The following is a 26,668-nucleotide window of genomic DNA, read 5'->3' as shown; positions in this document are numbered from 1 at the left end:
GGCTGCTGTGAGGCTAATGTGAGGCTAATCTGAGGCTAGTGTGAGGCTAATGTGAGGCTGGTGTGAGGCTAATGTGAGGCTGCTGTGAGGCTGGTGTGAGGCTAATGTGAGGCTAATGTGAGGCTGCTGTGAGGCTAATGTGAGGCTAATATGAGGCTGCTGTGAGGCTAATGTGAAGCTAATGTGAAGCTACTGTGAGGCTGTTGTGAGGCTAATGTGAGGTTAATGTGAGGTTAATGTGAGGCTAATGTGAGACTAATGTGAGGCTGGTGTGAGGCTAGTGTGAGGCTGCTGTAAAGCTAATGTGAGGCTAATCTGAGGCTAGTGTGAGGCTAATCTGAGGCTAGTGTGAGGCTGCTGTAAAGCTAATGTGAGGCTAATGTGAGGCTAGTGTGAGGTTAATGTGAGGCTAATGTGAGGCTAATCTGAGGCTAGTGTGAGGCTGCTGTAAAGCTAATGTGAGGCTAATGTGAGGCTAGTGTGAGGTTAATGTGAGGCTAATGTGAGGCTAATCTGAGGCTAGTGTGAGGCTGCTGTAAAGCTAATGTGAGGCTAATGTGAGGCTAGTGTGAGGCTGCTGTAAAGCTAATGTGAGGCTAGTGTGAGGCTGCTGTGAGGCTGCTGTGAGGCTGGTGTGAGGCTGCTGTGAGGCTAATGTGAGGCTAATGTGAGGCTGCTGTGAGGCTGGTGTGAGGCTGCTGTGAGGCTGCTGTGAGGCTGCTGTGAGGCTAATGTGAGGCTAATGTGAGGCTGCTGTGAGGCTGGTGTGAGGCTGCTGTGAGGCTGCTGTGAGGCTAATGTGAGGCTAATGTGAGGCTAATGTGAGGCTAGTGTGAGGCTGCTGTGGCTTCTCTTATGACACTGAAGTGAATCTGAGTTTTAAAGCTTGTATTTAAGCCCCTGATGTCTTTGGCCACAAACATTATTAAGAACACTTTAGATAGTGACCTATTTATAAGCGCCACTGGTCGGTGTGGCAGCAGTGTGCAGTCAACAGGCGCTTAATCTGCCGGAAACCAGACGAAGAAGAAAATACTTCCGGTTCACGCATGCGCAGTTGGTGTTTGCGCTGTAAAGAGCGAAAGTTTGAGTTTGAGTAAAAAATAAACGTGTTTTTTTCTGATCAGTTTGACTTTCATCTGCTCCAAAAGAGTTTAATGAAGTAACGCGAAAAGGTGAGTGAGTTATAACTCTATCTTGAATATGTTCTAAATATACGAGAGAAACCAGGTCTAAACCAGGTCTAAACCAGGTCTAAACCAGGTCTAAACCAGGTCTAAACCAGGACTAAACCAGGTCTAAATCAGGTCTAAACCCTAAACCAGGTCTACCCCAGGACTAAACCAGGACTAAACCAGGACTAAACCAGGACTAAACCAAGTCTAAACCAGGTCTAAACCCTAAACCAGGTCTAAACCCTAAACCAGGTCTAAACCCTAAACCAAGTCTAAACCCTAAACCAGGTCCAAACCAGGTCCAAACCAGGTCCAAACCAGGTCCAAACCAGGTCTAAACCAGGTCTAAACCAGGTCTAAACCAGGTCTAAACCAGGTCTAAACCCTAAACCAGGTCTACCCCAGGACTAAACCAGGACTAAACCAGGACTAAATCAGGACTAAACCAGGACTAAACCAGGTCTAAACCAGGTCTGAACCAGGTCTGAACCAGGTCTGAACCAGGTCCAAACCAGGTCTAAACCAGGTCTAAACCAGGTCTAAACCAGGTCTAAACCAGGACTAAACCAGGTCTAAACCAGGTCCGAACCAGGTCCGAACCAGGTCCGAACCAGGTCCGAACCAGGTCCAAACCAGGTCTAAACCAGGTCTAAACCAGGTCTAAACCAGGTCTAAACCAGGTCTAAACCAGGACTAAACCAGGACTAAACCAGGACTAAACCAGGTCTAAACCAGGACTAAACCAGGACTAAACCAGGTCTAAACCAGGTCTAAACCAGGTCTAAACCCTAAACCAGGTCTAAACCCTAAACCAGGTCTACCCCAGGACTAAACCAGGACTAAACCAGGACTAAACCAGGACTAAACCAGGTCTAAACCAGGTCTAAACCAGGTCTAAACCAGGTCTAAACCCTAAACCAGGTCTACCCCAGGACTAAACCAGGACTAAACCAGGACTAAACCAGGACTAAACCAGGACTAAACCAGGACTAAACCAGGTCTAAACCAGGTCTAAACCAGGTCTAAACCAGGTCTAAACCCTAAACCAGGACTAAACCAGGACTAAACCAGGTCTAAACCCTAAACCAGGTCTAAACCCTAAACCAGGTCTAAACCCTAAACCAGGTCTAAACCAGGTCTAAACCAGGTCTAAACCAGGTCTAAACCAGGTCTAAACCAGGACTAAACCAGGACTAAACCAGGACTAAACCAGGTCTAAACCAGGTCTAAACCAGGTCTAAACCAGGACTAAACCAGGACTAAACCAGGTCTAAACCAGGACTAAACCCTAAACCAGGTCTAAACCCTAAACCAGGACTAAACCAGGACTAAACCAGGACTAAACCAGGACTAAACCCTAAACCAGGTCTACCCCAGGTCTACCCCAGGACTAAACCAGGACTAAACCAGGACTAAACCAGGACTAAACCAGGACTAAACCAGGACTAAACCAGGACTAAACCAGGACTAAACCAGGACTAAACCCTAAACCAGGTCTACACCAGGACTAAACCAGGACTAAACCAGGACTAAACCAGGACTAAACCAGGACTAAACCAGGACTAAACCAGGACTAAACCAGGACTAAACCAGGACTAAACCAGGTCTAAACCAGGACTAAACCAGGTGTATTTGTTTTTAAACTATTCTCTCATGTCTTTTTCAAAAGTCATATGTCATAAATAATGGTTTAAAATGGTAATAATCCCCTGGTGTCATTTGCTTTTAAAACAGCTGAAACAAGAACATCATCTGTCATAATCCTCATGTCTTTCCCTCCAGGATCTAACAAAGGTCCAGGCCCCGGTCCAGGCCCCGGTCCAGGCCCCGGTCCAGGCCCCGGTCCAGGCCCCGGTCCAGGCCCCGGTCTAAGATGGAGGCTCCTCCGTCTCCTCTTCCTCCTCTTGCTCCTCTTCCTTGTCCCCTTAGTCCAAACTTTGTGTCCCACTGTCCTCTGCTTGACCTGTCAATCGCAGAAGAGCCCCACCCACAAGACCCTAGGCCCCGCCCACAAAGCACAAGGAGTGGAAAGGTGAGAAGGTTAAACTCATATTCGAGCTTCTGTTTCATTTGGCCGCATGCTTTATTGATGCAGTGTAGGGTGAAATGGGGGTGAGAGCGGGGAGGACATACAGGATATTGTTGGAGTTGGAGTCAAACTCACGATGCTGTGACCCATGGAGCCTGGCATATGTGCTATCCACTCAGCCACCGAGGCTGGGACAGTTTTCAATATGTTCTCCAGATTTGATGATTTAAACGATCACAAACCCTAAACCTACAGAGCAGTGCTGGCCTGACGGTGCTGGCCTGACGGTGCGGGGCCTGACGGTGCGGGGCCTGACGGTGCGGGGCCTGGCGGTGCGGGGCCTGGCGGTGCGGGGCCTGGCGGTGCGGGGCCTGGCGGTGCGGGGCCTGGCGGTGCGGGGCCTGGCGGTGCGGGGCCTGGCGGTGCGGGGCCTGGCGGTGCGGGGCCTGACGGTGCGGGGCCTGACGGTGCGGGGCCTGACGGTGCGGGGCCTGACGGTGCGGGGCCTGACGGTGCGGGGCCTGACGGTGCGGGGCCTGGCGGTGCGGGGCCTGGCGGTGCGGGGCCTGGCGGTGCGGGGCCTGACGGTGCGGGGCCTGACGGTGCGGGGCCTGACGGTGCGGGGCCTGACGGTGCGGGGCCTGACGGTGCGGGGCCTGACGGTGCGGGGCCTGACGGTGCGGGGCCTGACGGTGCACGACAAAAGGGAATGGACGGTACAAAATGTAGGGCAAACATAGATCCGGCTCGTGCACCAGGTTTAGGACACGCCCCCTCTGACCAGTGTTCATGTCGTCCAGGACTCGTGCACCAGGTTTAGGACACGCCCCCTGTGACCAGTGTTCATGTCGTCCAGGACTCGTGCACCAGGTTTAGGACACGCCCCCTGTGACCAGTGTTCATGTCGTCCAGGACTCGTGCACCAGGTTTAGGACACGCCCCCTCTGACCAGTGTTCATGTCGTCCAGGACTCGTGCACCAGGTTTAGGACACGCCCCCTGTGACCAGTGTTCATGTCGTCCAGGACTCGTGCACCAGGTTTAGGACACGCCCCCTCTGACCAGTGTTCATGTCGTCCAGGACTCGTGCACCAGGTTTAGGACACGCCCCCTGTGACCAGTGTTCATGTCGTCCAGGACTCGTGCACCAGGTTTAGGACACGCCCCCTCTGACCAGTGTTCATGTCGTCCAGGACTCGTGCACCAGGTTTAGGACACGCCCCCTCTGACCAGTGTTCATGTCGTCCAGGACTCGTGCACCAGGTTTAGGACACGCCCCCTGTGACCAGTGTTCATGTCGTCCAGGACTCGGCCCCCGTGAAGGTTCAAAGAGCCAAATCTGACCAAAAACAAAACGCAAATCTGTCTGAGCCAAAAAACATGAAAAGCCTTTTATAAGACACAGGCTGTAAGTGTATATTAGCTCTATTAGCTCTATTACCTCCATTACCTCCATTAGCTCTATTAGCTCTATTAGCTCTATTAGCTCTATTAGCTCTATTAGCTCTATTACCTCTATTACCTCCATTACCTCCATTACCTCCATTAGCTCTATTAGCTCTATTAGCTTTAATAGCTCTATTAGCTCTATTAGCTCTATTAGCTCTATTAGCTCTATTAGCTCTATTAGCTCTATTACCTCTATTAGCTCTATTAGCTCTATTAGCTTTAATAGCTCCATTACCTCCATTAACTCCATTAACTCCATTAACTCCATTAACTCCATTAACTCCATTAACTCCATTTACTCCATTAGCTCTATTAGCTTTAATAGCTCTATTAGCTCCATTAGCTCTATTAGCTCTATTAGCTACTATCAACATGACAATGCTACAAATGCATAATGAGCACTCCTCACTCCTGCAGCGCCCCCTGGAGACGCACCATGTGACTCTGCTGTACCATATGTGGCGCTTTAAGTTTAACTTCCATTACAATGTTAATGAGTCATATTTTGTTGCATTGATGAAAATATAGAAATACAATTAACCTGTTCCCACCCACCTGTCCGCCGGCGAACATTTTCTATATCTCAAATATTCTCTTACATCATCACTTTTATTTCCGTGGTCAATACCATAAGTTATACATCATTTTAAAGCTTATTTTCTCAACAAAACGAATATGTCATTGATTTACATTGAATAATTTGCCCCAAAAAGCAATTGCCAATAGTTTGTGAGAAAGTCTCAACTTTTACAAACTCATGTCCTGTTTGCTGTTTATGACGGAGGAAACGGCTTTAATTCTGTTCATTCTTGTGCTCAGTCTGTCCGTAAGGAACCATTGAAAAACAATATCCACTTGTATTTTTCCTGAAGTTATCCGATTTCGAGATATTGTCAAGTAAACAAACTTTTCTTTGTTTCTCGCCGGACGAGAATGCGCTCGTCCGGTGCATTTCTCCGTCCATAACAAATGACCTGTTTGACTTATACGATAGTGTTTGACATCGATCTCTTCCTCAGACTGTTTCCTACAGAATGAGACCGTCCACACATTGTTCTGTCTCCGGGTTTGTTTGCTACAGCCTCCGGAGGAAAAAAATGCGGCGCTTCCAAAGCGCGCGTCCATCTTTGTTTTTAGCCCTTAGCTTCTGCTAACAGGCACGCAGGAGACTTTGAGTGACATATTATTCTAGCCAATCAGGAGACCTTTGTCCTGGTAGGCGGGACAAAGGGCTCATTGACACAGAATCTTCTGTATTCTCGTGCGTAAGGCTCCGGGAAGGCTGTAAAGAGCCAGATTTCTCGGCAGGATTTTGCGCATAACGTTTTCTGAGTTTATTAGCCTTTTGGACGTGCATTTTGTTAGATATATGTATTATTATACCAATACAAAAATAAAAATATTATAATTTTTTTTTTTTTTTTTAACCTCTATGTGGGAAATTCATGGGTAAACTCATATTTACACATTTTCACATATATTGTTTTTAGCAGTTATAATTGCTATTAGTGGCCTACAAAACATCAAAATGTATGTTTTATGATCATAGAGGAGCTAAAATTGTAATAAAGCAGGTTGGCACAGTTGGCACATATTTGGATCACTTGAATATACTTTTTGATACAAAAAGGTCAACGGCACCAAAATGCCTGTTCCTAGAGATCTGAAACTTTACACAGTTGTTGTCAACAAGATAAACATCATGTGCAGTGAACAGCATAAACACAATGAAGTATGTCATGCTCAGGACCATTACAAATTGACAATATTCAGGCGAGACTAAAAAAGGATGTTTTGTTTATGTTTGGGCCTCTGTAGTGTAAGTTCTGAAGCCCTGACAGTGTGACATGTGCACATCTGCAGAAACTAGAAGGCCTAAGCTTTCCCATGATGCATCACACTCACATGTGGAACATAAGATCCTCTTTTAATAAGCAATGACATTTGGGTCCAACCAGTGTGCACAGGGCGAAAATAGGTGGATGGAAACAGGTTAAATCAGATTTTTTTTTGTCATTTTTATTTTGAGGATTTGAAATAAACGAACACAATCCTCTTCTTTCCCCCGTATCCGGGCAACAGGTTCCCGCTGCTCAGACCCCGCCCCTCGACCAACACCATCCAATCGTAGACCAGAGGAACGGCTGTCTCCATGGTAACGGTCGAGTACCGCCTCAGCCCGAGGCGTCCATTCAGCTCACATCAGGGGCGGAGCTAAACACTACTCTGGCTTTGAGGGCGGAGCTTCAGTCTCTGGAGGTTTGAACAAACAAACACAATGTCTGTTCTCTCCTGCAGGAGGCGCAGTGTGTGTAATGTCTGTTCTCTCCTGCAGGAGGCGCAGTGTGTGTAATGTCTGTTCTCTCCTGCAGGAGGCGCAGTGTGTGTAATGTCTGTTCTCTCCTGCAGGAGGCGCAGTGTGTGTAATGTCTGTTCTCTCCTGCAGGAGGCGCAGTGTGTGTAATGTCTGTTCTGTCCTGCAGGAGGCGCAGTGTGTGTGTGTAATGTCTGTTCTCTCCTGCAGGAGGCGCAGTGGGTGTAATGTCTGTTCTGTCCTGCAGGAGGCGCAGTGTGTGTGTGTGTAATGTCTGTTCTCTCCTGCAGGAGGCGCAGTGTGTGTAATGTCTGTTCTGTCCTGCAGGAGGCGCAGTGTGTGTGTGTAATGTCTGTTCTCTCCTGCAGGAGGCGCAGTGTGTGTGTGTAATGTCTGTTCTCTCCTGCAGGAGGCGCAGTGTGTGTAATGTCTGTTCTCTCCTGCAGGAGGCGCAGTGTGTGTGTGTAATGTCTGTTCTCTCCTGCAGGAGGCGCAGTGTGTGTAATGTCTGTTCTCTCCTGCAGGAGGCGCAGTGTGTGTAATGTCTGTTCTCTCCTGCAGGAGGCGCAGTGTGTGTAATGTCTGTTCTGTCCTGCAGGAGGCGCAGTGTGTGTAATGTCTGTTCTGTCCTGCAGGAGGCGCAGTGTGTGTAATGTCTGTTCTCTCCTGCAGGAGGCGCAGTGTGTAATGTCTGTTCTCTCCTGCAGGAGGCGCAGTGTGTAATGTCTGTTCTGTCCTGCAGGAGGCGCGGTGTGTGTAATGTCTGTTCCGTCCTGCAGGAGGCGCAGTGTGTAATGTCTGTTCTCTCCTGCAGGAGGCGCAGTGTGTGTAATGTCTGTTCCGTCCTGCAGGAGGCGCAGTGTGTGTAATGTCTGTTCCGTCCTGCAGGAGGCGCAGTGTGTGTAATGTCTGTTCTCTCCTGCAGGAGGCGCAGTGTGTGTGTAATGTCTGTTCTGTCCTGCAGGAGGCGCAGTGTGTGTAATGTCTGTTCTGTCCTGCAGGAGGTGCAGTGTGTGTAATGTCTGTTCTGTCCTGCAGGAGGCGCAGTGTGTGTAATGTCTGTTCTGTCTTGCAGGAGGCGCAGTGTGTGTAATGTCTGTTCTGTCCTGCAGGAGGCGCAGTGTGTGTAATGTCTGTTCTGTCCTGCAGGAGGCGCAGTGTGTGTAATGTCTGTTCTCTCCTGCAGGAGGCGCTGTGTGTAATGTCTGTTCTCTCCTGCAGGAGGCGCAGTGTGTGTAATGTCTGTTCTCTCCTGCAGGAGGCGCAGTGTGTAATGTCTGTTCTGTCCTGCAGGAGGCGCGGTGTGTGTAATGTCTGTTCCGTCCTGCAGGAGGCGCAGTGTGTGTAATGTCTGTTCTGTCCTGCAGGAGGCGCAGTGTGTGTGTGTGTAATGTCTGTTCTCTCCTGCAGGAGGCGCAGTGTGTGTAATGTCTGTTCTCTCCTGCAGGAGGCGCAGTGTGTGTAATGTCTGTTCTGTCCTGCAGGAGGCGCAGTGTGTGTAATGTCTCTTCTCTCCTGCAGGAGGCGCGGTGTGTGTAATGTCTGTTCTCTCCTGCAGGAGGCGCAGTGTGTGTAATGTCTGTTCTGTCCTGCAGGAGGCGCAGTGTGTGTAATGTCTGTTCTGTCCTGCAGGAGGCGCAGTGTGTGTAATGTCTGTTCTGTCCTGCAGGAGGCGCAGTGTGTGTAATGTCTGTTCTCTCCTGCAGGAGGCGCAGTGTGTAATGTCTGTTCTGTCCTGCAGGAGGCGCGGTGTGTAATGTCTGTTCTGTCCTGCAGGAGGCGCGGTGTGTGTAATGTCTGTTCCGTCCTGCAGGAGGCGCGGTGTGTGTAATGTCTGTTCCGTCCTGCAGGAGGCGCAGTGTGTGTAATGTCTGTTCTGTCCTTCAGGAGGCGCAGTGTGTGTAATGTCTGTTCTGTCCTGCAGGAGGCGCAGTGTGTGTGTAATGTCTCTTCTCTCCTGCAGGAGGCGCAGTGTGTGTAATGTCTCTTCTCTCCTGCAGGAGGCGCTGTGTGTGTAATGTCTCTTCTCTCCTGCAGGAGGCGCGGTGTGTGTAATGTCTCTTCTCTCCTGCAGGAGGCGCGGTGTGTGTAATGTCTGTTCTCTCCTGCAGGAGGCGCGGTGTGTGTAATGTCTGTTCTGTCCTGCAGGAGGCGCGGTGTGTGTAATGTCTGTTCTGTCCTGCAGGAGGCGCGGTGTGTGTAATGTCTGTTCTCTCCTGCAGGAGGCGCGGTGTGTGTAATGTCTGTTCTCTCCTGCAGGAGGCGCGGTGTGTGTAATGTCTGTTCTCTCCTGCAGGAGGCGCGGTGTGTGTAATGTCTGTTCTCCTGCAGGAGGCGCGGTGTGTGTAATGTCTGTTCTCTCCTGCAGGAGGCGCGGTGTGTGTAATGTCTGTTCTCTCCTGCAGGAGGCGCGGTGTGTGTAATGTCTGTTCTCTCCTGCAGGAGGCGCGGTGTGTGTAATGTCTGTTCTCTCCTGCAGGAGGCGCGGTGTGTGTAATGTCTGTTCTCTCCTGCAGGAGGCGCAGTGTGTGTAATGTCTGTTCTCTCCTGCAGGAGGCGCAGTGTGTGTAATGTCTGTTCTCTCCTGCAGGAGGCGCAGTGTGTGTAATGTCTGTTCTCTCCTGCAGGAGGCGCAGTGTGTGTAATGTCTGTTCTCTCCTGCAGGAGGCGCAGTGTGTGTAATGTCTGTTCTCTCCTGCAGGAGGCGCAGTGTGTAATGTCTGTTCTCTCCTGCAGGAGGCGCAGTGTGTAATGTCTGTTCTCTCCTGCAGGAGGCGCAGTGTGTGTAATGTCTGTTCTCTCCTGCAGGAGGCGCAGTGTGTAATGTCTGTTCTCTCCTGCAGGAGGCGCGGTGTGTGTAATGTCTGTTCTGTCCTGCAGGAGGCGCGGTGTGCGTAATGTCTGTTCTCTCCTGCAGGAGACGCGGTGTGCGTAATGTCTGTTCTCTCCTGCAGGAGGCGCGGTGTTTGTAATGTCTGTTCTCTCCTGCAGGAGGCGCGGTGTGCGTAATGTCTGTTCTCTCCTGCAGGAGGCGCGGTGTGCGTAATGTCTGTTCTCTCCTGCAGGAGGCGCGGTGTGCGTAATGTCTGTTCTCTCCTGCAGGAGGCGCGGTGTGCGTAATGTCTGTTCTCTCCTGCAGGAGGCGCGGTGTGCGTAATGTCTGTTCTCTCCTGCAGGAGGCGCGGTGTGCGTAATGTCTGTTCTCTCCTGCAGGAGGCGCGGTGTGCGTAATGTCTGTTCTCTCCTGCAGGAGGCGCGGTGTGCGTAATGTCTGTTCTCTCCTGCAGGAGGCGCGGTGTGCGTAATGTCTGTTCTCTCCTGCAGGAGGCGCGGTGTGCGTAATGTCTGTTCTCTCCTGCAGGAGGCGCGGTTTGCGTAATGTCTGTTCTCTCCTGCAGGAGGCGCGGTGTGCGTAATGTCTGTTCTCTCCTGCAGGAGGCGCGGTGTGCGTAATGTCTGTTCTCTCCTGCAGGAGGCGCGGTGTGCGTAATGTCTGTTCTCTCCTGCAGGAGGCGCAGTGGGTGTAATGTCTGTTCTCTCCTGCAGGAGGCGCGGTGTGTGTAATGTCTGTTCTCTCCTGCAGGAGGCGCGGTGTGTGTAATGTCTGTTCTCTCCTGCAGGAGGCGCGGTGTGTGTAATGTCTGTTCTCTCCTGCAGGAGGCGCGGTGTGTGTAATGTCTGTTCTCTCCTGCAGGAGGCGCGGTGTGTGTAATGTCTGTTCTCTCCTGCAGGAGGCGCAGTGTGTGTAATGTCTGTTCTCTCCTGCAGGAGGCGCAGTGTGTGTAATGTCTGTTCTCTCCTGCAGGAGGCGCAGTGTGTGTAATGTCTCTTCTCTCCTGCAGGAGGCGCGGTGTGTGTAATGTCTGTTCTCTCCTGCAGGAGGCGCAGTGGGACGCAGCCAAAACACTGAAAGAAAATCTGGAGAAAAATGAAAGAACTCAGACTCTGATCAACTCCAGAGCGACACACGGTTTGTACAAGACTGAACCCGGTCTCCTTTTCTCACCTCCTAACCCCTCGTCTCCTCTGTCCTCAGGTGTCTCCTTCTCTCACCTCCTAACCCCTCGTCTCCTCTGTCCTCAGGTGTCTCCTTTTCTCACCTCCTAATCCCTCGTCTCCTCTGTCCTCAGGTGTCTCCTTTTCTCACCTCCTAATCCCTCGTCTCCTCTGTCCTCAGGTGTCTCCTTTTCTCACCTCCTAATCCCTCGTCTCCTCTGTCCTCAGGTGTCTCCTTCTCTTACCTCCTAATCCCTCGTCTCCTCTGTCCTCAGGTGTCTCCTTCTCTTACCTCCTAATCCCTCGTCTCCTCTGTCCTCAGGTGTCTCCTTCTCTTACCTCCTAATCCCTCGTCTCCTCTGTCCTCAGGTGTCTCCTTTTCTCACCTCCTAATCCCTCGTCTCCTCTGTCCTCAGGTGTCTCCTTCTCTTACCTCCTAATCCCTCGTCTCCTCTGTCCTCAGGTGTCTCCTTCTCTTACCTCCTAATCCCTCGTCTCCTCTGTCCTCAGGTGTCTCCTTTTCTCACCTCCTAATCCCTCGTCTCCTCTGTCCTCAGGTGTCTCCTTTTCTCACCTCCTAATCCCTCGTCTCCTCTGTCCTCAGGTGTCTCCTTTTCTCTCACCTCCTAATCCCTCGTCTCCTCTGTCCTCAGGTGTCTCCTTCTCTCACCTCCTAATCCCTCGTCTCCTCTGTCCTCAGGTGTCTCCTTTTCTCACCTCCTAATCCCTCGTCTCCTCTGTCCTCAGGTGTCTCCTTCTCTTACCTCCTAATCCCTCGTCTCCTCTGTCCTCAGGTGTCTCCTTCTCTTACCTCCTAATCCCTCGTCTCCTCTGTCCTCAGGTGTCTCCTTTTCTCACCTCCTAATCCCTCGTCTCCTCTGTCCTCAGGTGTCTCCTTTTCTCTCACCTCCTAATCCCTCGTCTCCTCTGTCCTCAGGTGTCTCCTTCTCTTACCTCCTAATCCCTCGTCTCCTCTGTCCTCAGGTGTCTCCTTTTCTCACCTCCTAATCCCTCGTCTCCTCTGTCCTCAGGTGTCTCCTTTTCTCACCTCCTAATCCCTCGTCTCCTCTGTCCTCAGGTGTCTCCTTTTCTCTCACCTCCTAATCCCTCGTCTCCTCTGTCCTCAGGTGTCTCCTTTTCTCTCACCTCCTAATCCCTCGTCTCCTCTGTCCTCAGGTGTCTCCTTTTCTCACCTCCTAATCCCTCGTCTCCTCTGTCCTCAGGTGTCTCCTTCTCTCACCTCCTAATCCCTCGTCTCCTCTGTCCTCAGGTGTCTCCTTCTCTCACCTCCTAATCCCTCGTCTCCTCTGTCCTCAGGTGTCTCCTTTTCTCACCTCCTAATCCCTCGTCTCCTCTGTCCTCAGGTGTCTCCTTTTCTCACCTCCTAATCCCTCGTCTCCTCTGTCCTCAGGTGTCTCCTTTTCTCTCACCTCCTAATCCCTCGTCTCCTCTGTCCTCAGGTGTCTCCTTCTCTTACCTCCTAATCCCTCGTCTCCTCTGTCCTCAGGTGTCTCCTTTTCTCACCTCCTAATCCCTCGTCTCCTCTGTCCTCAGGTGTCTCCTTCTCTTACCTCCTAATCCCTCGTCTCCTCTGTCCTCAGGTGTCTCCTTTTCTCACCTCCTAATCCCTCGTCTCCTCTGTCCTCAGGTGTCTCCTTCTCTCACCTCCTAATCCCTCGTCTCCTCTGTCCTCAGGTGTCTCCTTTTCTCACCTCCTAATCCCTCGTCTCCTCTGTCCTCAGGTGTCTCCTTCTCTTACCTCCTAATCCCTCGTCTCCTCTGTCCTCAGGTGTCTCCTTCTCTTACCTCCTAATCCCTCGTCTCCTCTGTCCTCAGGTGTCTCCTTCTCTTACCTCCTAATCCCTCGTCTCCTCTGTCCTCAGGTGTCTCCTTTTCTCACCTCCTAATCCCTCGTCTCCTCTGTCCTCAGGTGTCTCCTTTTCTCTCACCTCCTAATCCCTCGTCTCCTCTGTCCTCAGGTGTCTCCTTTTCTCTCACCTCCTAATCCCTCGTCTCCTCTGTCCTCAGGTGTCTCCTTTTCTCACCTCCTAATCCCTCGTCTCCTCTGTCCTCAGGTGTCTCCTTTTCTCACCTCCTAATCCCTCGTCTCCTCTGTCCTCAGGTGTCTCCTTCTCTTACCTCCTAATCCCTCGTCTCCTCTGTCCTCAGGTGTCTCCTTCTCTTACCTCCTAATCCCTCGTCTCCTCTGTCCTCAGGTGTCTCCTTTTCTCACCTCCTAATCCCTCGTCTCCTCTGTCCTCAGGTGTCTCCTTTTCTCACCTCCTAATCCCTCGTCTCCTCTGTCCTCAGGTGTCTCCTTTTCTCACCTCCTAATCCCTCGTCTCCTCTGTCCTCAGGTGTCTCCTTTTCTCACCTCCTAATCCCTCGTCTCCTCTGTCCTCAGGTGTCTCCTTCTCTTACCTCCTAATCCCTCGTCTCCTCTGTCCTCAGGTGTCTCCTTCTCTTACCTCCTAATCCCTCGTCTCCTCTGTCCTCAGGTGTCTCCTTCTCTTACCTCCTAATCCCTCGTCTCCTCTGTCCTCAGGTGTCTCCTTTTCTCACCTCCTAATCCCTCGTCTCCTCTGTCCTCAGGTGTCTCCTTTTCTCACCTCCTAATCCCTCGTCTCCTCTGTCCTCAGGTGTCTCCTTTTCTCACCTCCTAATCCCTCGTCTCCTCTGTCCTCAGGTGTCTCCTTTTCTCACCTCCTTATCCCTCGTCTCCTCTGTCCTCAGGTGTCTCCTTTTCTCACCTCCTAATCCCTCGTCTCCTCTGTCCTCAGGTGTCTCCTTTTCCCACCTCCTAATCCCTCGTCTCCTCTGTCCTCAGGTGTCTCCTTTTCTCACCTCCTAATCCCTCGTCTCCTCTGTCCTCAGGTGTCTCCTTTTCTCACCTCCTAATCCCTCGTCTCCTCTGTCCTCAGGTGTCTCCTTTTCTCACCTCCTAATCCCTCGTCTCCTCTGTCCTCAGGTGTCTCCTTTTCTCACCTCCTAATCCCTCGTCTCCTCTGTCCTCAGGTGTCTCCTTCTCTCACCTCCTAACACCTCGTCTCCTCTGTCCTCAGGTGTCTCCTTCTCTCACCTCCTAACACCTCGTCTCCTCTGTCCTCAGGTGTCTCCTTCTCTCACCTCCTAACACCTCGTGTCCTCTGTCCTCAGATATCTCTTTCTCTCAGCTCCTAACCCCTCGTCTCCTCTGTCCTCAGGTGTCTCCTTTTCTCACCTCCTAACCCCTCGTCTCCTCTGTCCTCAGATGTCTCCTTTTCTCACCTCCTAACCCCTCGTCTCCTCTGTCCTCAGATGTCTCCTTTTCTCACCTCCTAACACCTCGTGTCCTCTGTCCTCAGATATCTCCTTCTCTCAGCTCCTAACCCTTCGTCTCCTCTGTCCTCAGGTGTCTCCTTTTCTCACCTCCTAACCCCTCGTCTCCTCTGTCCTCTGATGTCTCCTTCTCTCACCTCCTAACCCCTCGTCTCCTCCGTCCTTAGGTGTCTCCTTCCCTTACCTCCTAATCCCTCGTCTCCTCTGTCCTCAGGTGTCTCCTTCTCTCACCTCCTAACCCCTCGTCTCCTCTGTCCTCTGATGTCTCCTTCTCTTACCTCCTAACCCCTCATCTCCTCTGTCCTCTGATGTCTCCTTCTCTCACCTCCTAACCCCTCGTCTCCTCCGTCCTTAGGTGTCTCCTTCCCTTACCTCCTAATCCCTCGTTTCCTCTGTCCTCAGGTGTCTCCTTTTCTCACCTCCTAACCCCTCGTCTCCTCTGTCCTCAGATGTCTCCTTCTCTTACCTCCTAACCCTTCGTCTCCTCCGTCCTTAGGTGTCTCCTTCTCTTACCTCCTAACCCCTCGTCATCTCCGTCCTCAGGTGTCTCCCTCTCTTACCTCCTAACCCCTCGTCTCCTCTGTCCTCAGGTGTCTCCTTCCCTCGCCGTGCACAGCTCTACTCGTCCCTCGTGAGCGTGCACGTGTCAGAAGGTCATGTGATCAGACGAGCTGCTGTTCAAAGGCTCCCGTTGGCTGCGGCTCCTAAAGCCCCACCCCTCGCCTCCACAGGCCCATCCCTCCTTCCTTTGACTTCCAACCTCTACCACAGGCCCCTCCCCCTGCAGCCCAGCCCCGCCCCCTTTATCAGGCCCCGCCCCCACAGTGCCAGCTTCAGTTTGTTCCAGAGACAACAGCGCTGGTCTGCCACGTTTTAAACTTGTATGAACATGTTTTAATAAAGGACAAATCTTATGCAAAATGTCCTTTTCCTCTCTTTTAACCCTTTTCTAACATTGTTCGTCCAAAAACACAGCTGGAGTAGCATTTAGCTTCATTCACACTTTTAATGACAAAGTTCAGGGCGTTAAAAATGATATAAATCCCACAATGCAATAATAAACCTAAAACCACCTGGACACTTTGCACCTGTAACTGACAAAACTGTCCATGAGATCATCGCAGTCTGAGTTCATCTACAGCTGCTCCATGTGTGAACCTCCAGATTTATAAAGTCTGTGCTGAACAGTTTGTTAGCACCACTCACATAGTTAAAGCTTCAATCTGGAACATTCCCAATGTCTTTGAAAACTGGTCATAAAGCCTCTGCTAAAGAAGAGCAGGGGGAGGAGTCATAAAGCCTCTTAAAGAAGAGCAGGGGGAGGAGTCATAAAGCCTCCTAAAGAAGAGCAGGGGGAGGGGTCATAAAGCCTCCTAAAGAAGAGCAGGGGGAGGGGTCATAAAGCCTCCTAAAGAAGAGCAGTGGGAGGAGTCATAAAGCCTCCTAAAGAAGAGCAGGGGGAGGAGTCATAAAGCCTCCTAAAGAAGAGCAGGGGGAGGAGTCATAAAGCCTCCTAAAGAAGAGCAGGGGGAGGGGGGAGTGGTCAGGGGGAGTGGTCAGGGGGAGGGGTCAGGGGGAGGGGTCAGGGGGAGGGGTCAGGGGGAGGGGCAGTACTGAGTCATTATCGGCCCATCTCAAATTTCCTCTTAATAAACGACTAATTTGATGTTTTTCAGATTTTAGGGCTCATCACACTGAGGCTGCTGTTGTCATGGTGACTGAGACTGCTGTTGTCATGGTGACAGAGACTGCTGTTGTCATGGTGACTGAGGCTGCTGTTGTCATGGTGACTGAGGCTGCTGTTGTCATGGTGACAGAGACTGCTGTTGTCATGGTGACTGAGACTGCTGTTGTCATGGTGACAGACTGCTGTTGTCATGGTGACTGAGACTGCTGTTGTCATGGTGACTGAGGCTGCTGTTGTCATGGTGACTGAGACTGCTGTTGTCATGGTGACAGACTGCTGTTGTCATGGTGACTGAGGCTGCTGTTGTCATGGTGACTGAGGCTGCTGTTGTCATGGTGACTGAGACTGCTGTTGTCATGGTGACAGACTGCTGTTGTCATGGTGACTGAGACTGCTGTTGTCATGGTGACAGACTGCTGTTGTCATGGTGACTGAGACTGCTGTTGTCATGGTGACTGAGGCTGCTGTTGTCATGGTGACTGAGGCTGCTGTTGTCATGGTGACTGAGGCTGCTGTTGTCATGGTGACTGAGACTGCTGTTGTCATGGTGACTGAGGCTGCTGTTGTCATGGTGACTGAGACTGCTGTTGTCATGGTGACTGAGGCTGCTGTTGTCATGGTGACAGACTGCTGTTGTCATGGTGACGGACTGCTGTTGTCATGGTGACTAAGACTGCTGTTGTCATGGTGACAGACTGCTGTTGTCATGGTGACTGAGACTGCTGTTGTCATGGTGACTGAGACTGCTGTTGTCATGGTGACAGACTGCTGTTGTCATGGTGACTGAGACTGCTGTTGTCATGGTGACAGACTGCTGTTGTCATGGTGACTGAGACTGCTGTTGTCATGGTGACTGAGGCTGCTGTTGTCATGGTGACTGAGACTGCTGTTGTCATGGTGACAGACTGCTGTTGTCATGGTGACTGAGGCTGCTGTTGTCATGGTGACTGAGGCTGCTGTTGTCATGGTGACTGAGACTGCTGTTGTCATGGTGACAGACTGCTGTTGTCATGGTGACTGAGACTGCTGTTGTCATGGTGACAGACTGCTGTTGTCATGGTGACTGAGACTGCTGTTGTCATGGTGACTGAGACTGCTGTTGTCATGGTGACTGAGGCTGCTGTTGTCATGGTGACTGAGACTGCTGTTGTCATGGTGACTGAGGCTGCTGTTGTCATGGTGACTGAGACTGCTGTTGTCATGGTGACTGAGGCTGCTGTTGTCATGGTGACTGAGACTGCTGTTGTCATGGTGACTGAGGCTGCTGTTGTCATGGTGACAGACTGCTGTTGTCATGGTGACGGACTGCTGTTGTCATGGTGACTAAGACTGCTGTTGTCATGGTGACAGACTGCTGTTGTCATGGTGACTGAGGCTGCTGTTGTCATGGTGACTGAGGCTGCTGTTGTCATGGTGACTGAGGCTGCTGTTGTCATGGTGACTGAGGCTGCTGTTGTCATGGTGACTGAGACTGCTGTTGTCATGGTGACTGAGGCTGCTGTTGTCATGGTGACTGAGACTGCTGTTGTCATGGTGACTGAGGCTGCTGTTGTCATGGTGACTGAGACTGCTGTTGTCATGGTGACAGACTGCTGTTGTCATGGTGACTGAGGCTGCTGTTGTCATGGTGACTGAGACTGCTGTTGTCATGGTGACGGACTGCTGTTGTCATGGTGACTAAGACTGCTGTTGTCATGGTGACAGACTGCTGTTGTCATGGTGACTGAGACTGCTGTTGTCATGGTGACGGACTGCTGTTGTCATGGTGACTGAGACTGCTGTTGTCATGGTGACAGACTGCTGTTGTCATGGTGACTGAGACTGCTGTTGTCATGGTGACAGACTGCTGTTGTCATGGTGACTGAGACTGCTGTTGTCATGGTGACAGACTGCTGTTGTCATGGTGACTGAGACTGCTGTTGTCATGGTGACAGACTGCTGTTGTCATGGTGACTGAGACTGCTGTTGTCATGGTGACAAATGACATCCGCCTGAACACTGACACGGGCAAAGCCTCAGTCTTAATTCTGTTGGATCTGATGCTGCTTTTGACACTGTCCATCATGGGACCCTCTTACAGAGACTAGAGGACAGGGTGGGATCCTCTTACAGGGACTAGAGGACAGGGTGGGACCCTCTTACAGAGACTAGAGGACAGGGTGGGACCCTCTTACAGAGACTAGAGGACAGGGTGGGATCCTCTTACAGAGACTAGAGGACAGGGTGGGATCCTCTTACAGAGACTAGAGGACAGGGTGGGGCCCTCTTACAGAGACTAGAGGACAGGGTGGGATCCTCTTACAGAGACTAGAGGACAGGGTGGGATCCTCTTACAGAGACTAGAGGACAGGGTGGGGCCCTCTTACAGAGACTAGAGGACAGGGTGGGACCCTCTTACAGAGACTAGAGGACAGGGTGGGACCCTCTTACAGAGACTAGAGGACAGGGTGGGATCCTCTTACAGGGACTAGAGGACAGGGTGGGACCCTCTTACAGAGACTAGAGGACAGGGTGGGACCCTCTTACAGAGACTAGAGGACAGGGTGGGATCCTCTTACAGAGACTAGAGGACAGGGTGGGATCCTCTTACAGAGACTAGAGGACAGGGTGGGACCCTCTTACAGAGACTAGAGGACAGGGTGGGACCCTCTTACAGAGACTAGAGGACAGGGTGGGATCCTCTTACAGAGACTAGAGGACAGGGTGGGATCCTCTTACAGAGACTAGAGGACAGGGTGGGGCCCTCTTACAGAGACTAGAGGACAGGGTGGGATCCTCTTACAGAGACTAGAGGACAGGGTGGGATCCTCTTACAGAGACTAGAGGACAGGGTGGGGCCCTCTTACAGAGACTAGAGGACAGGGTGGGACCCTCTTACAGAGACTAGAGGACAGGGTGGGACCCTCTTACAGAGACTAGAGGACAGGGTGGGGCCCTCTTACAGAGACTAGAGGACAGGGTGGGATCCTCTTACAGGGACTAGAGGACAGGGTGGGACCCTCTTACAGAGACTAGAGGACAGGGTGGGACCCTCTTACAGAGACTAGAGGACAGGGTGGGATCCTCTTACAGAGACTAGAGGACAGGGTGGGATCCTCTTACAGAGACTAGAGGACAGGGTGGGGCCCTCTTACAGAGACTAGAGGACAGGGTGGGACCCTCTTACAGAGACTAGAGGACAGGGTGGGATCCTCTTACAGAGACTAGAGGACAGGGTGGGGCCCTCTTACAGAGACTAGAGGACAGGGTGGGACCCTCTTACAGAGACTAGAGGACAGGGTGGGACCCTCTTACAGAGACTAGAGGACAGGGTGGGACCCTCTTACAGAGACTAGAGGACAGGGTGGGACCCTCTTACAGAGACTAGAGGACAGGGTGGGATCCTCTTACAGAGACTAGAGGACAGGGTGGGGCCCTCTTACAGAGACTAGAGGACAGGGTGGGATCCTCTTACAGAGACTAGAGGACAGGGTGGGACCCTCTTACAGAGACTAGAGGACAGGGTGGGATCCTCTTACAGAGACTAGAGGACTGGGTGGGACCCTCTTACAGAGACTAGAGGACAGGGTGGGGCCCTCTTACAGAGACTAGAGGACAGGGTGGGACCCTCTTACAGAGACTAGAGGACAGGGTGGGATCCTCTTACAGAGACTAGAGGACAGGGTGGGACCCTCTTACAGAGACTAGAGGACAGGGTGGGACCCTCTTACAGAGACTAGAGGACAGGGTGGGGCCCTCTTACAGAGACTAGAGGACAGGGTGGGACCCTCTTACAGAGACTAGAGGACAGGGTGGGGCCCTCTTACAGAGACTAGAGGACAGGGTGGGACCCTCTTACAGAGACTAGAGGACAGGGTGGGACCCTCTTACAGAGACTAGAGGACAGGGTGGGGCCCTCTTACAGAGACTAGAGGACAGGGTGGGACCCTCCTACAGAGACTAGAGGACAGGGTGGGACCCTCCTACAGAGACTAGAGGACAGGGTGGGCATCACTGGCCCCGCCCTAAACTGGTTAAGGTCCTATCTGAAGACAGGAAGTACTTTGTGTCTCAGACCACATGACCCTGACCTGTGGGTGCCCCCAAGGGTCAGTCCTGGGACCCCTTCTGTTCAACCTCTACACCAGCCATCATTAAATGGTGGACCCCGGTCCGGATCCGGACCGAGTGTTGGTTCTGTCCGGACCCGTGACCGATGGTTAAATCACGAGATAAAGTCATTTTCATGGAGTGTGTTTTTTATGTACGACCGTGACTGTATCGACACAGCACTGCTGCTCCAATAAATACTCCACTAAATACTCCAATAAATACTCCAATAAATACTCCAATAAATACTCCAATAAATACTCCAATAAATACTCCACTAAATACTCCAATAAATACTCCAATAAATACTCCAATAAATACTCCAATAAATACTGCAATACATACTCCAATACAGCGCCCGGGGCTGTTCAGCACCTGCACGGGGCTGAACAGCTCCCTCTGCCGCGCGTGAGTGACAAACAATAGAATTTTCTCTCCGTTTATCATCCCGGCTCCTGCACGGCCACATAAACCTTCACCATTTTGGGCAGCAGCTCCTCCTGTTCAGTCAGCAGCTCCTCCTGTTCATTCAGCAGCTCCTCCTGTTCATTCAGCAGCTCCTCCTGTTCATTCAGCAGCTCCTCCTGCTCAGTCAGCAGCTCCTCCTGTTCAGTCAGCAGCTCCTCCTGTTCATTCAGCAGCTCCTCCTGTTCATTCAGCAGCTCCTCCTGTTCATTCAGCAGCTCCTCCTGTTCAGTCAGCAGTTCCTCCTGTTCAGTCAGCAGCTCCTCCTGTTCAGTCAGCAGCTCCTCCTGTTCATTCAGCAGCTCCTCCTGTTCAGTCAGCAGCTCCTCCTGTTCATTCAGCAGCTCCTCCTGTTCATTCAGCAGCTCCTCCTGCTCAGTCAGCAGCTCCTCCTGTTCAGTCAGCAGCTCCTCCTGTTCATTCAGCAGCTCCTCCTGTTCATTCAGCAGCTCCTCCTGTTCATTCAGCAGCTCCTCCTGTTCAGTCAGCAGTTCCTCCTGTTCAGTCAGCAGCTCCTCCTGTTCAGTCAGCAGCTCCTCCTGTTCATTCAGCAGCTCCTCCTGTTCAGTCAGCAGCTCCTCCTGTTCAGTCAGGAGCTCCTCCTGTTCATTCAGCAGCTCCTCCTGCTCAGTCAGCAGCTCCTCCTGTTCAGTCAGCAGCTCCTCCTGTTCAGTCAGCAGCTCCTCCTGTTCATTCAGCAGCTCCTCCTGTTCAGTCAGCAGCTCCTCCTGTTCATTCAGCAGCTCCTCCTGTTCAGTCAGCAGCTCCTCCTGTTCAGTCAGCAGCTCCTCCTGTTCATTCAGCAGCTCCTCCTGCTCAGTCAGCAGCTCCTCCTGCTCAGTCAGCAGCTCCTCCTGTTCAGTCAGGAGCTCCTCCTGTTCATTCAGCAGCTCCTCCTGCTCAGTCAGCAGCTCCTCCTGTTCAGTCAGCAGCTCCTCCTGTTCAGTCAGCAGCTCCTCCTGTTCATTCAGCAGCTCCTCCTGTTCAGTCAGCAGCTCCTCCTGTTCATTCAGCAGCTCCTCCTGTTCAGTCAGCAGCTCCTCCTGTTCAGTCAGCAGCTCCTCCTGTTCATTCAGCAGCTCCTCCTGCTCAGTCAGCAGCTCCTCCTGTTCATTCAGCAGCTCCTCCTGTTCAGTCAGCAGCTCCTCCTGTTCAGTCAGCAGCTCCTCCTGTTCATTCAGCAGCTCCTCCTGCTCAGTCAGCAGCTCCTCCTGTTCAGTCAGCAGCTCCTCCTGTTCAGTCAGCAGCTCCTCCTGTTCAGTCAGCAGCTCCTCCTGTTCAGTCAGCAGCTCCTCCTGTTCATTCAGCAGCTCCTCCTGTTCAGTCAGCAGCTCCTCCTGTTCAGTCAGCAGCTCCTCCTGTTCATTCAGCAGCTCCTCCTGCTCAGTCAGCAGCTCCTCCTGTTCAGTCAGCAGCTCCTCCTGTTCAGTCAGCAGCTCCTCCTGTTCAGTCAGCAGCTCCTCCTGTTCATTCAGCAGCTCCTCCTGTTCATTCAGCAGCTCCTCCTGTTCATTCAGCAGCTCCTCCTGTTCAGTCAGCAGCTCCTCCTGTTCATTCAGCAGCTCCTCCTGTTCAGTTAGTAGCTCCTCCTGTTCAGTCAGCAGCTCCTCCTGCTCAGTCAGCAGCTCCTCCTGTTCAGTCAGCAGCTCCTCCTGTTCAGTCAGCAGCTCCTCCTGTTCATTCAGCAGCTCCTCCTGTTCAGTTAGTAGCTCCTCCTGTTCAGTCAGCAGCTCCTCCTGCTCAGTCAGCAGCTCCTCCTGTTCAGTCAGCAGCTCCTCCTGTTCAGTCAGCAGCTCCTCCTGCTCAGTCAGCAGCTCCTCCTGCTCAGTCAGCAGCTCCTCCTGTTCAGTCAGCAGCTCCTCCTGTTCAGTTAGCAGCTCCTCCTGTTCAGTCAGCAGCTCCTCCTGCTCAGTCAGCAGCTCCTCCTGTTCATTCAGCAGCTCCTCCTGTTCAGTTAGTAGCTCCTCCTGTTCAGTCAGCAGCTCCTCCTGCTCAGTCAGCAGCTCCTCCTGTTCAGTCAGCAGCTCCTCCTGTTCAGTCAGCAGCTCCTCCTGTTCAGTCAGCAGCTCCTCCTGTTCATTCAGCAGCTCCTCCTGTTCAGTCAGCAGCTCCTCCTGTTCAGTCAGCAGCTCCTCCTGTTCATTCAGCAGCTCCTCCTGCTCAGTCAGCAGCTCCTCCTGTTCAGTCAGCAGCTCCTCCTGTTCAGTCAGCAGCTCCTCCTGTTCAGTCAGCAGTTCCTCCTGTTCAGTCAGCAGCTCCTCCTGTTCAGTCAGCAGCTCCTCCTGTTCAGTCAGCAGCTCCTCCTGTTCATTCAGCAGCTCCTCCTGTTCAGTTAGTAGCTCCTCCTGTTCAGTCAGCAGCTCCTCCTGCTCAGTCAGCAGCTCCTCCTGTTCAGTCAGCAGCTCCTCCTGTTCAGTCAGCAGCTCCTCCTGCTCAGTCAGCAGCTCCTCCTGCTCAGTCAGCAGCTCCTCCTGTTCAGTCAGCAGCTCCTCCTGTTCAGTTAGTAGCTCCTCCTGTTCAGTCAGCAGCTCCTCCTGCTCAGTCAGCAGCTCCTCCTGTTCATTCAGCAGCTCCTCCTGTTCAGTTAGTAGCTCCTCCTGTTCAGTCAGCAGCTCCTCCTGTTCAGTCAGCAGCTCCTCCTGTTCAGTCAGCAGCTCCTCCTGTTCATTCAGCAGCTCCTCCTGTTCAGTCAGCAGCTCCTCCTGTTCAGTCAGCAGTTCCTCCTGTTCAGTCAGCAGCTCCTCCTGTTCAGTCAGCAGCTCCTCCTGTTCATTCAGCAGCTCCTCCTGTTCAGTCAGCAGCTCCTCCTGTTCAGTCAGCAGCTCCTCCTGTTCATTCAGCAGCTCCTCCTGTTCAGTCAGCAGCTCCTCCTGTTCAGTCAGGAGCTCCTCCTGTTCATTCAGCAGCTCCTCCTGCTCAGTCAGCAGCTCCTCCTGTTCAGTCAGCAGCTCCTCCTGTTCAGTCAGCAGCTCCTCCTGTTCATTCAGCAGCTCCTCCTGTTCAGTCAGCAGCTCCTCCTGTTCATTCAGCAGCTCCTCCTGTTCAGTCAGCAGCTCCTCCTGTTCAGTCAGCAGCTCCTCCTGTTCATTCAGCAGCTCCTCCTGCTCAGTCAGCAGCTCCTCCTGTTCATTCAGCAGCTCCTCCTGTTCAGTCAGCAGCTCCTCCTGTTCAGTCAGCAGCTCCTCTTGTTCAGTCAGCAGCTCCTCCTGCTCAGTCAGCAGCTCCTCCTGTTCAGTCAGCAGCTCCTCCTGTTCAGTCAGCAGCTCCTCCTGTTCAGTCAGCAGCTCCTCCTGTTCATTCAGCAGCTCCTCCTGTTCAGTCAGCAGCTCCTCCTGTTCAGTCAGCAGCTCCTCCTGTTCAGTCAGCAGTTCCTCCTGTTCAGTCAGCAGCTCCTCCTGTTCAGTCAGCAGCTCCTCCTGTTCAGTCAGCAGCTCCTCCTGTTCATTCAGCAGCTCCTCCTGTTCAGTTAGTAGCTCCTCCTGTTCAGTCAGCAGCTCCTCCTGCTCAGTCAGCAGCTCCTCCTGTTCAGTCAGCAGCTCCTCCTGTTCAGTCAGCAGCTCCTCCTGCTCAGTCAGCAGCTCCTCCTGCTCAGTCAGCAGCTCCTCCTGTTCAGTCAGCAGCTCCTCCTGTTCAGTTAGTAGCTCCTCCTGTTCAGTCAGCAGCTCCTCCTGCTCAGTCAGCAGCTCCTCCTGTTCATTCAGCAGCTCCTCCTGTTCAGTTAGTAGCTCCTCCTGTTCAGTCAGCAGCTCCTCCTGCTCAGTCAGCAGCTCCTCCTGTTCAGTCAGCAGCTCCTCCTGTTCAGTCAGCAGCTCCTCCTGCTCAGTCAGCAGCTCCTCCTGCGCAGTCAGCAGCTCCTCCTGTTCAGTCAGCAGCTCCTCCTGTTCAGTTAGTAGCTCCTCCTGTTCAGTCAGCAGCTCATCCTGCTCAGTCAGCAGCTCCTCCTGTTCATTCAGCAGCTCCTCCTGTTCAGTTAGTAGCTCCTCCTGTTCAGTCAGCAGCTCCTCCTGTTCAGTCAGCAGCTCCTCCTGTTCAGTCAGCAGCTCCTCCTGTTCATTCAGCAGCTCCTCCTGTTCAGTCAGCAGCTCCTCCTGTTCAGTCAGCAGTTCCTCCTGTTCAGTCAGCAGCTCCTCCTGTTCAGTCAGCAGCTCCTCCTGTTCATTCAGCAGCTCCTCCTGTTCAGTCAGCAGCTCCTCCTGTTCAGTCAGCAGCTCCTCCTGTTCATTCAGCAGCTCCTCCTGTTCAGTCAGCAGCTCCTCCTGTTCAGTCAGGAGCTCCTCCTGTTCATTCAGCAGCTCCTCCTGCTCAGTCAGCAGCTCCTCCTGTTCAGTCAGCAGCTCCTCCTGTTCAGTCAGCAGCTCCTCCTGTTCATTCAGCAGCTCCTCCTGTTCAGTCAGCAGCTCCTCCTGTTCATTCAGCAGCTCCTCCTGTTCAGTCAGCAGCTCCTCCTGTTCAGTCAGCAGCTCCTCCTGTTCATTCAGCAGCTCCTCCTGCTCAGTCAGCAGCTCCTCCTGTTCATTCAGCAGCTCCTCCTGTTCAGTCAGCAGCTCCTCCTGTTCAGTCAGCAGCTCCTCTTGTTCAGTCAGCAGCTCCTCCTGCTCAGTCAGCAGCTCCTCCTGTTCAGTCAGCAGCTCCTCCTGTTCAGTCAGCAGCTCCTCCTGTTCAGTCAGCAGCTCCTCCTGTTCATTCAGCAGCTCCTCCTGTTCAGTCAGCAGCTCCTCCTGTTCAGTCAGCAGCTCCTCCTGTTCAGTCAGCAGTTCCTCCTGTTCAGTCAGCAGCTCCTCCTGTTCAGTCAGCAGCTCCTCCTGTTCAGTCAGCAGCTCCTCCTGTTCATTCAGCAGCTCCTCCTGTTCAGTTAGTAGCTCCTCCTGTTCAGTCAGCAGCTCCTCCTGCTCAGTCAGCAGCTCCTCCTGTTCAGTCAGCAGCTCCTCCTGTTCAGTCAGCAGCTCCTCCTGCTCAGTCAGCAGCTCCTCCTGCTCAGTCAGCAGCTCCTCCTGTTCAGTCAGCAGCTCCTCCTGTTCAGTTAGTAGCTCCTCCTGTTCAGTCAGCAGCTCCTCCTGCTCAGTCAGCAGCTCCTCCTGTTCATTCAGCAGCTCCTCCTGTTCAGTTAGTAGCTCCTCCTGTTCAGTCAGCAGCTCCTCCTGTTCAGTCAGCAGCTCCTCCTGTTCAGTCAGCAGCTCCTCCTGTTCAGTCAGCAGCTCCTCCTGTTCATTCAGCAGCTCCTCCTGTTCAGTCAGCAGCTCCTCCTGTTCAGTCAGCAGCTCCTCCTGTTCATTCAGCAGCTCCTCCTGCTCAGTCAGCAGCTCCTCCTGTTCAGTCAGCAGCTCCTCCTGTTCAGTCAGCAGCTCCTCCTGTTCAGTCAGCAGTTCCTCCTGTTCAGTCAGCAGCTCCTCCTGTTCAGTCAGCAGCTCCTCCTGTTCAGTCAGCAGCTCCTCCTGTTCATTCAGCAGCTCCTCCTGTTCAGTTAGTAGCTCCTCCTGTTCAGTCAGCAGCTCCTCCTGCTCAGTCAGCAGCTCCTCCTGTTCAGTCAGCAGCTCCTCCTGTTCAGTCAGCAGCTCCTCCTGCTCAGTCAGCAGCTCCTCCTGCTCAGTCAGCAGCTCCTCCTGTTCAGTCAGCAGCTCCTCCTGTTCAGTTAGTAGCTCCTCCTGTTCAGTCAGCAGCTCCTCCTGCTCAGTCAGCAGCTCCTCCTGTTCATTCAGCAGCTCCTCCTGTTCAGTTAGTAGCTCCTCCTGTTCAGTCAGCAGCTCCTCCTGCTCAGTCAGCAGCTCCTCCTGTTCAGTCAGCAGCTCCTCCTGTTCAGTCAGCAGCTCCTCCTGCTCAGTCAGCAGCTCCTCCTGCTCAGTCAGCAGCTCCTCCTGTTCAGTCAGCAGCTCCTCCTGTTCAGTTAGTAGCTCCTCCTGTTCAGTCAGCAGCTCCTCCTGCTCAGTCAGCAGCTCCTCCTGTTCATTCAGCAGCTCCTCCTGTTCAGTTAGTAGCTCCTCCTGTTCAGTCAGCAGCTCCTCCTGCTCAGTCAGCAGCTCCTCCTGTTCAGTCAGCAGCTCCTCCTGCTCAGTCAGCAGCTCCTCCTGTTCAGTCAGCAGCTCCTCCTGTTCAGTTAGTAGCTCCTCCTGTTCAGTCAGCAGCTCCTCCTGCTCAGTCAGCAGCTCCTCC

The 26,668-nt window shown here is 52.7% G+C and overlaps 1 protein-coding gene across 1 annotated transcript; it reads left to right on the top strand.

Moving 5' to 3' along the window:
* The first annotated feature begins 1,069 nt into the window (after positions 1-1,069).
* On the top strand, positions 1,070-15,180 carry ppp1r35 (protein phosphatase 1, regulatory subunit 35). Its single transcript, XM_072462131.1, has 5 exons — positions 1,070-1,175; positions 2,958-3,207; positions 6,735-6,911; positions 10,846-10,936; positions 14,871-15,180. The coding sequence occupies exons 2-5, from the start codon at positions 3,049-3,051 to the stop codon at positions 15,155-15,157; spliced, it is 714 nt and encodes a 237-aa protein (XP_072318232.1). The 5' UTR covers positions 1,070-1,175; positions 2,958-3,048; the 3' UTR covers positions 15,158-15,180.
* Positions 15,181-26,668: the final 11,488 nt, after the last annotated feature.

Source organism: Eucyclogobius newberryi, unplaced genomic scaffold (genome assembly GCF_026437365.1).
Source record: "Eucyclogobius newberryi isolate DKJ021-1_F unplaced genomic scaffold, fEucNew1.0.hap1 SCAF_376, whole genome shotgun sequence".
NCBI lineage: Eukaryota > Metazoa > Chordata > Actinopteri > Gobiiformes > Gobiidae > Eucyclogobius > Eucyclogobius newberryi.
The sequence above is the reverse complement of the archived record's forward strand: the minus strand, read 5'-3'. Positions and strand labels throughout refer to the sequence as shown.

Excerpts from the sequence above, each read along its gene's own strand:
- ppp1r35 (XM_072462131.1), top strand. The coding sequence starts at position 3,049 with ATGGAGGCTCCTCCGTCTCCTCTTCCTCCTCTTGCTCCTCTTCCTTGT. Across the intron at positions 3,208-6,734 it reads AAAGCACAAGGAGTGGAAAG|GTTCCCGCTGCTCAGACCCC; the intron begins GTGAGAAGGTTA and ends TCCGGGCAACAG. Across the intron at positions 6,912-10,845 it reads CGGAGCTTCAGTCTCTGGAG|GAGGCGCAGTGGGACGCAGC; the intron begins GTTTGAACAAAC and ends TCTCTCCTGCAG.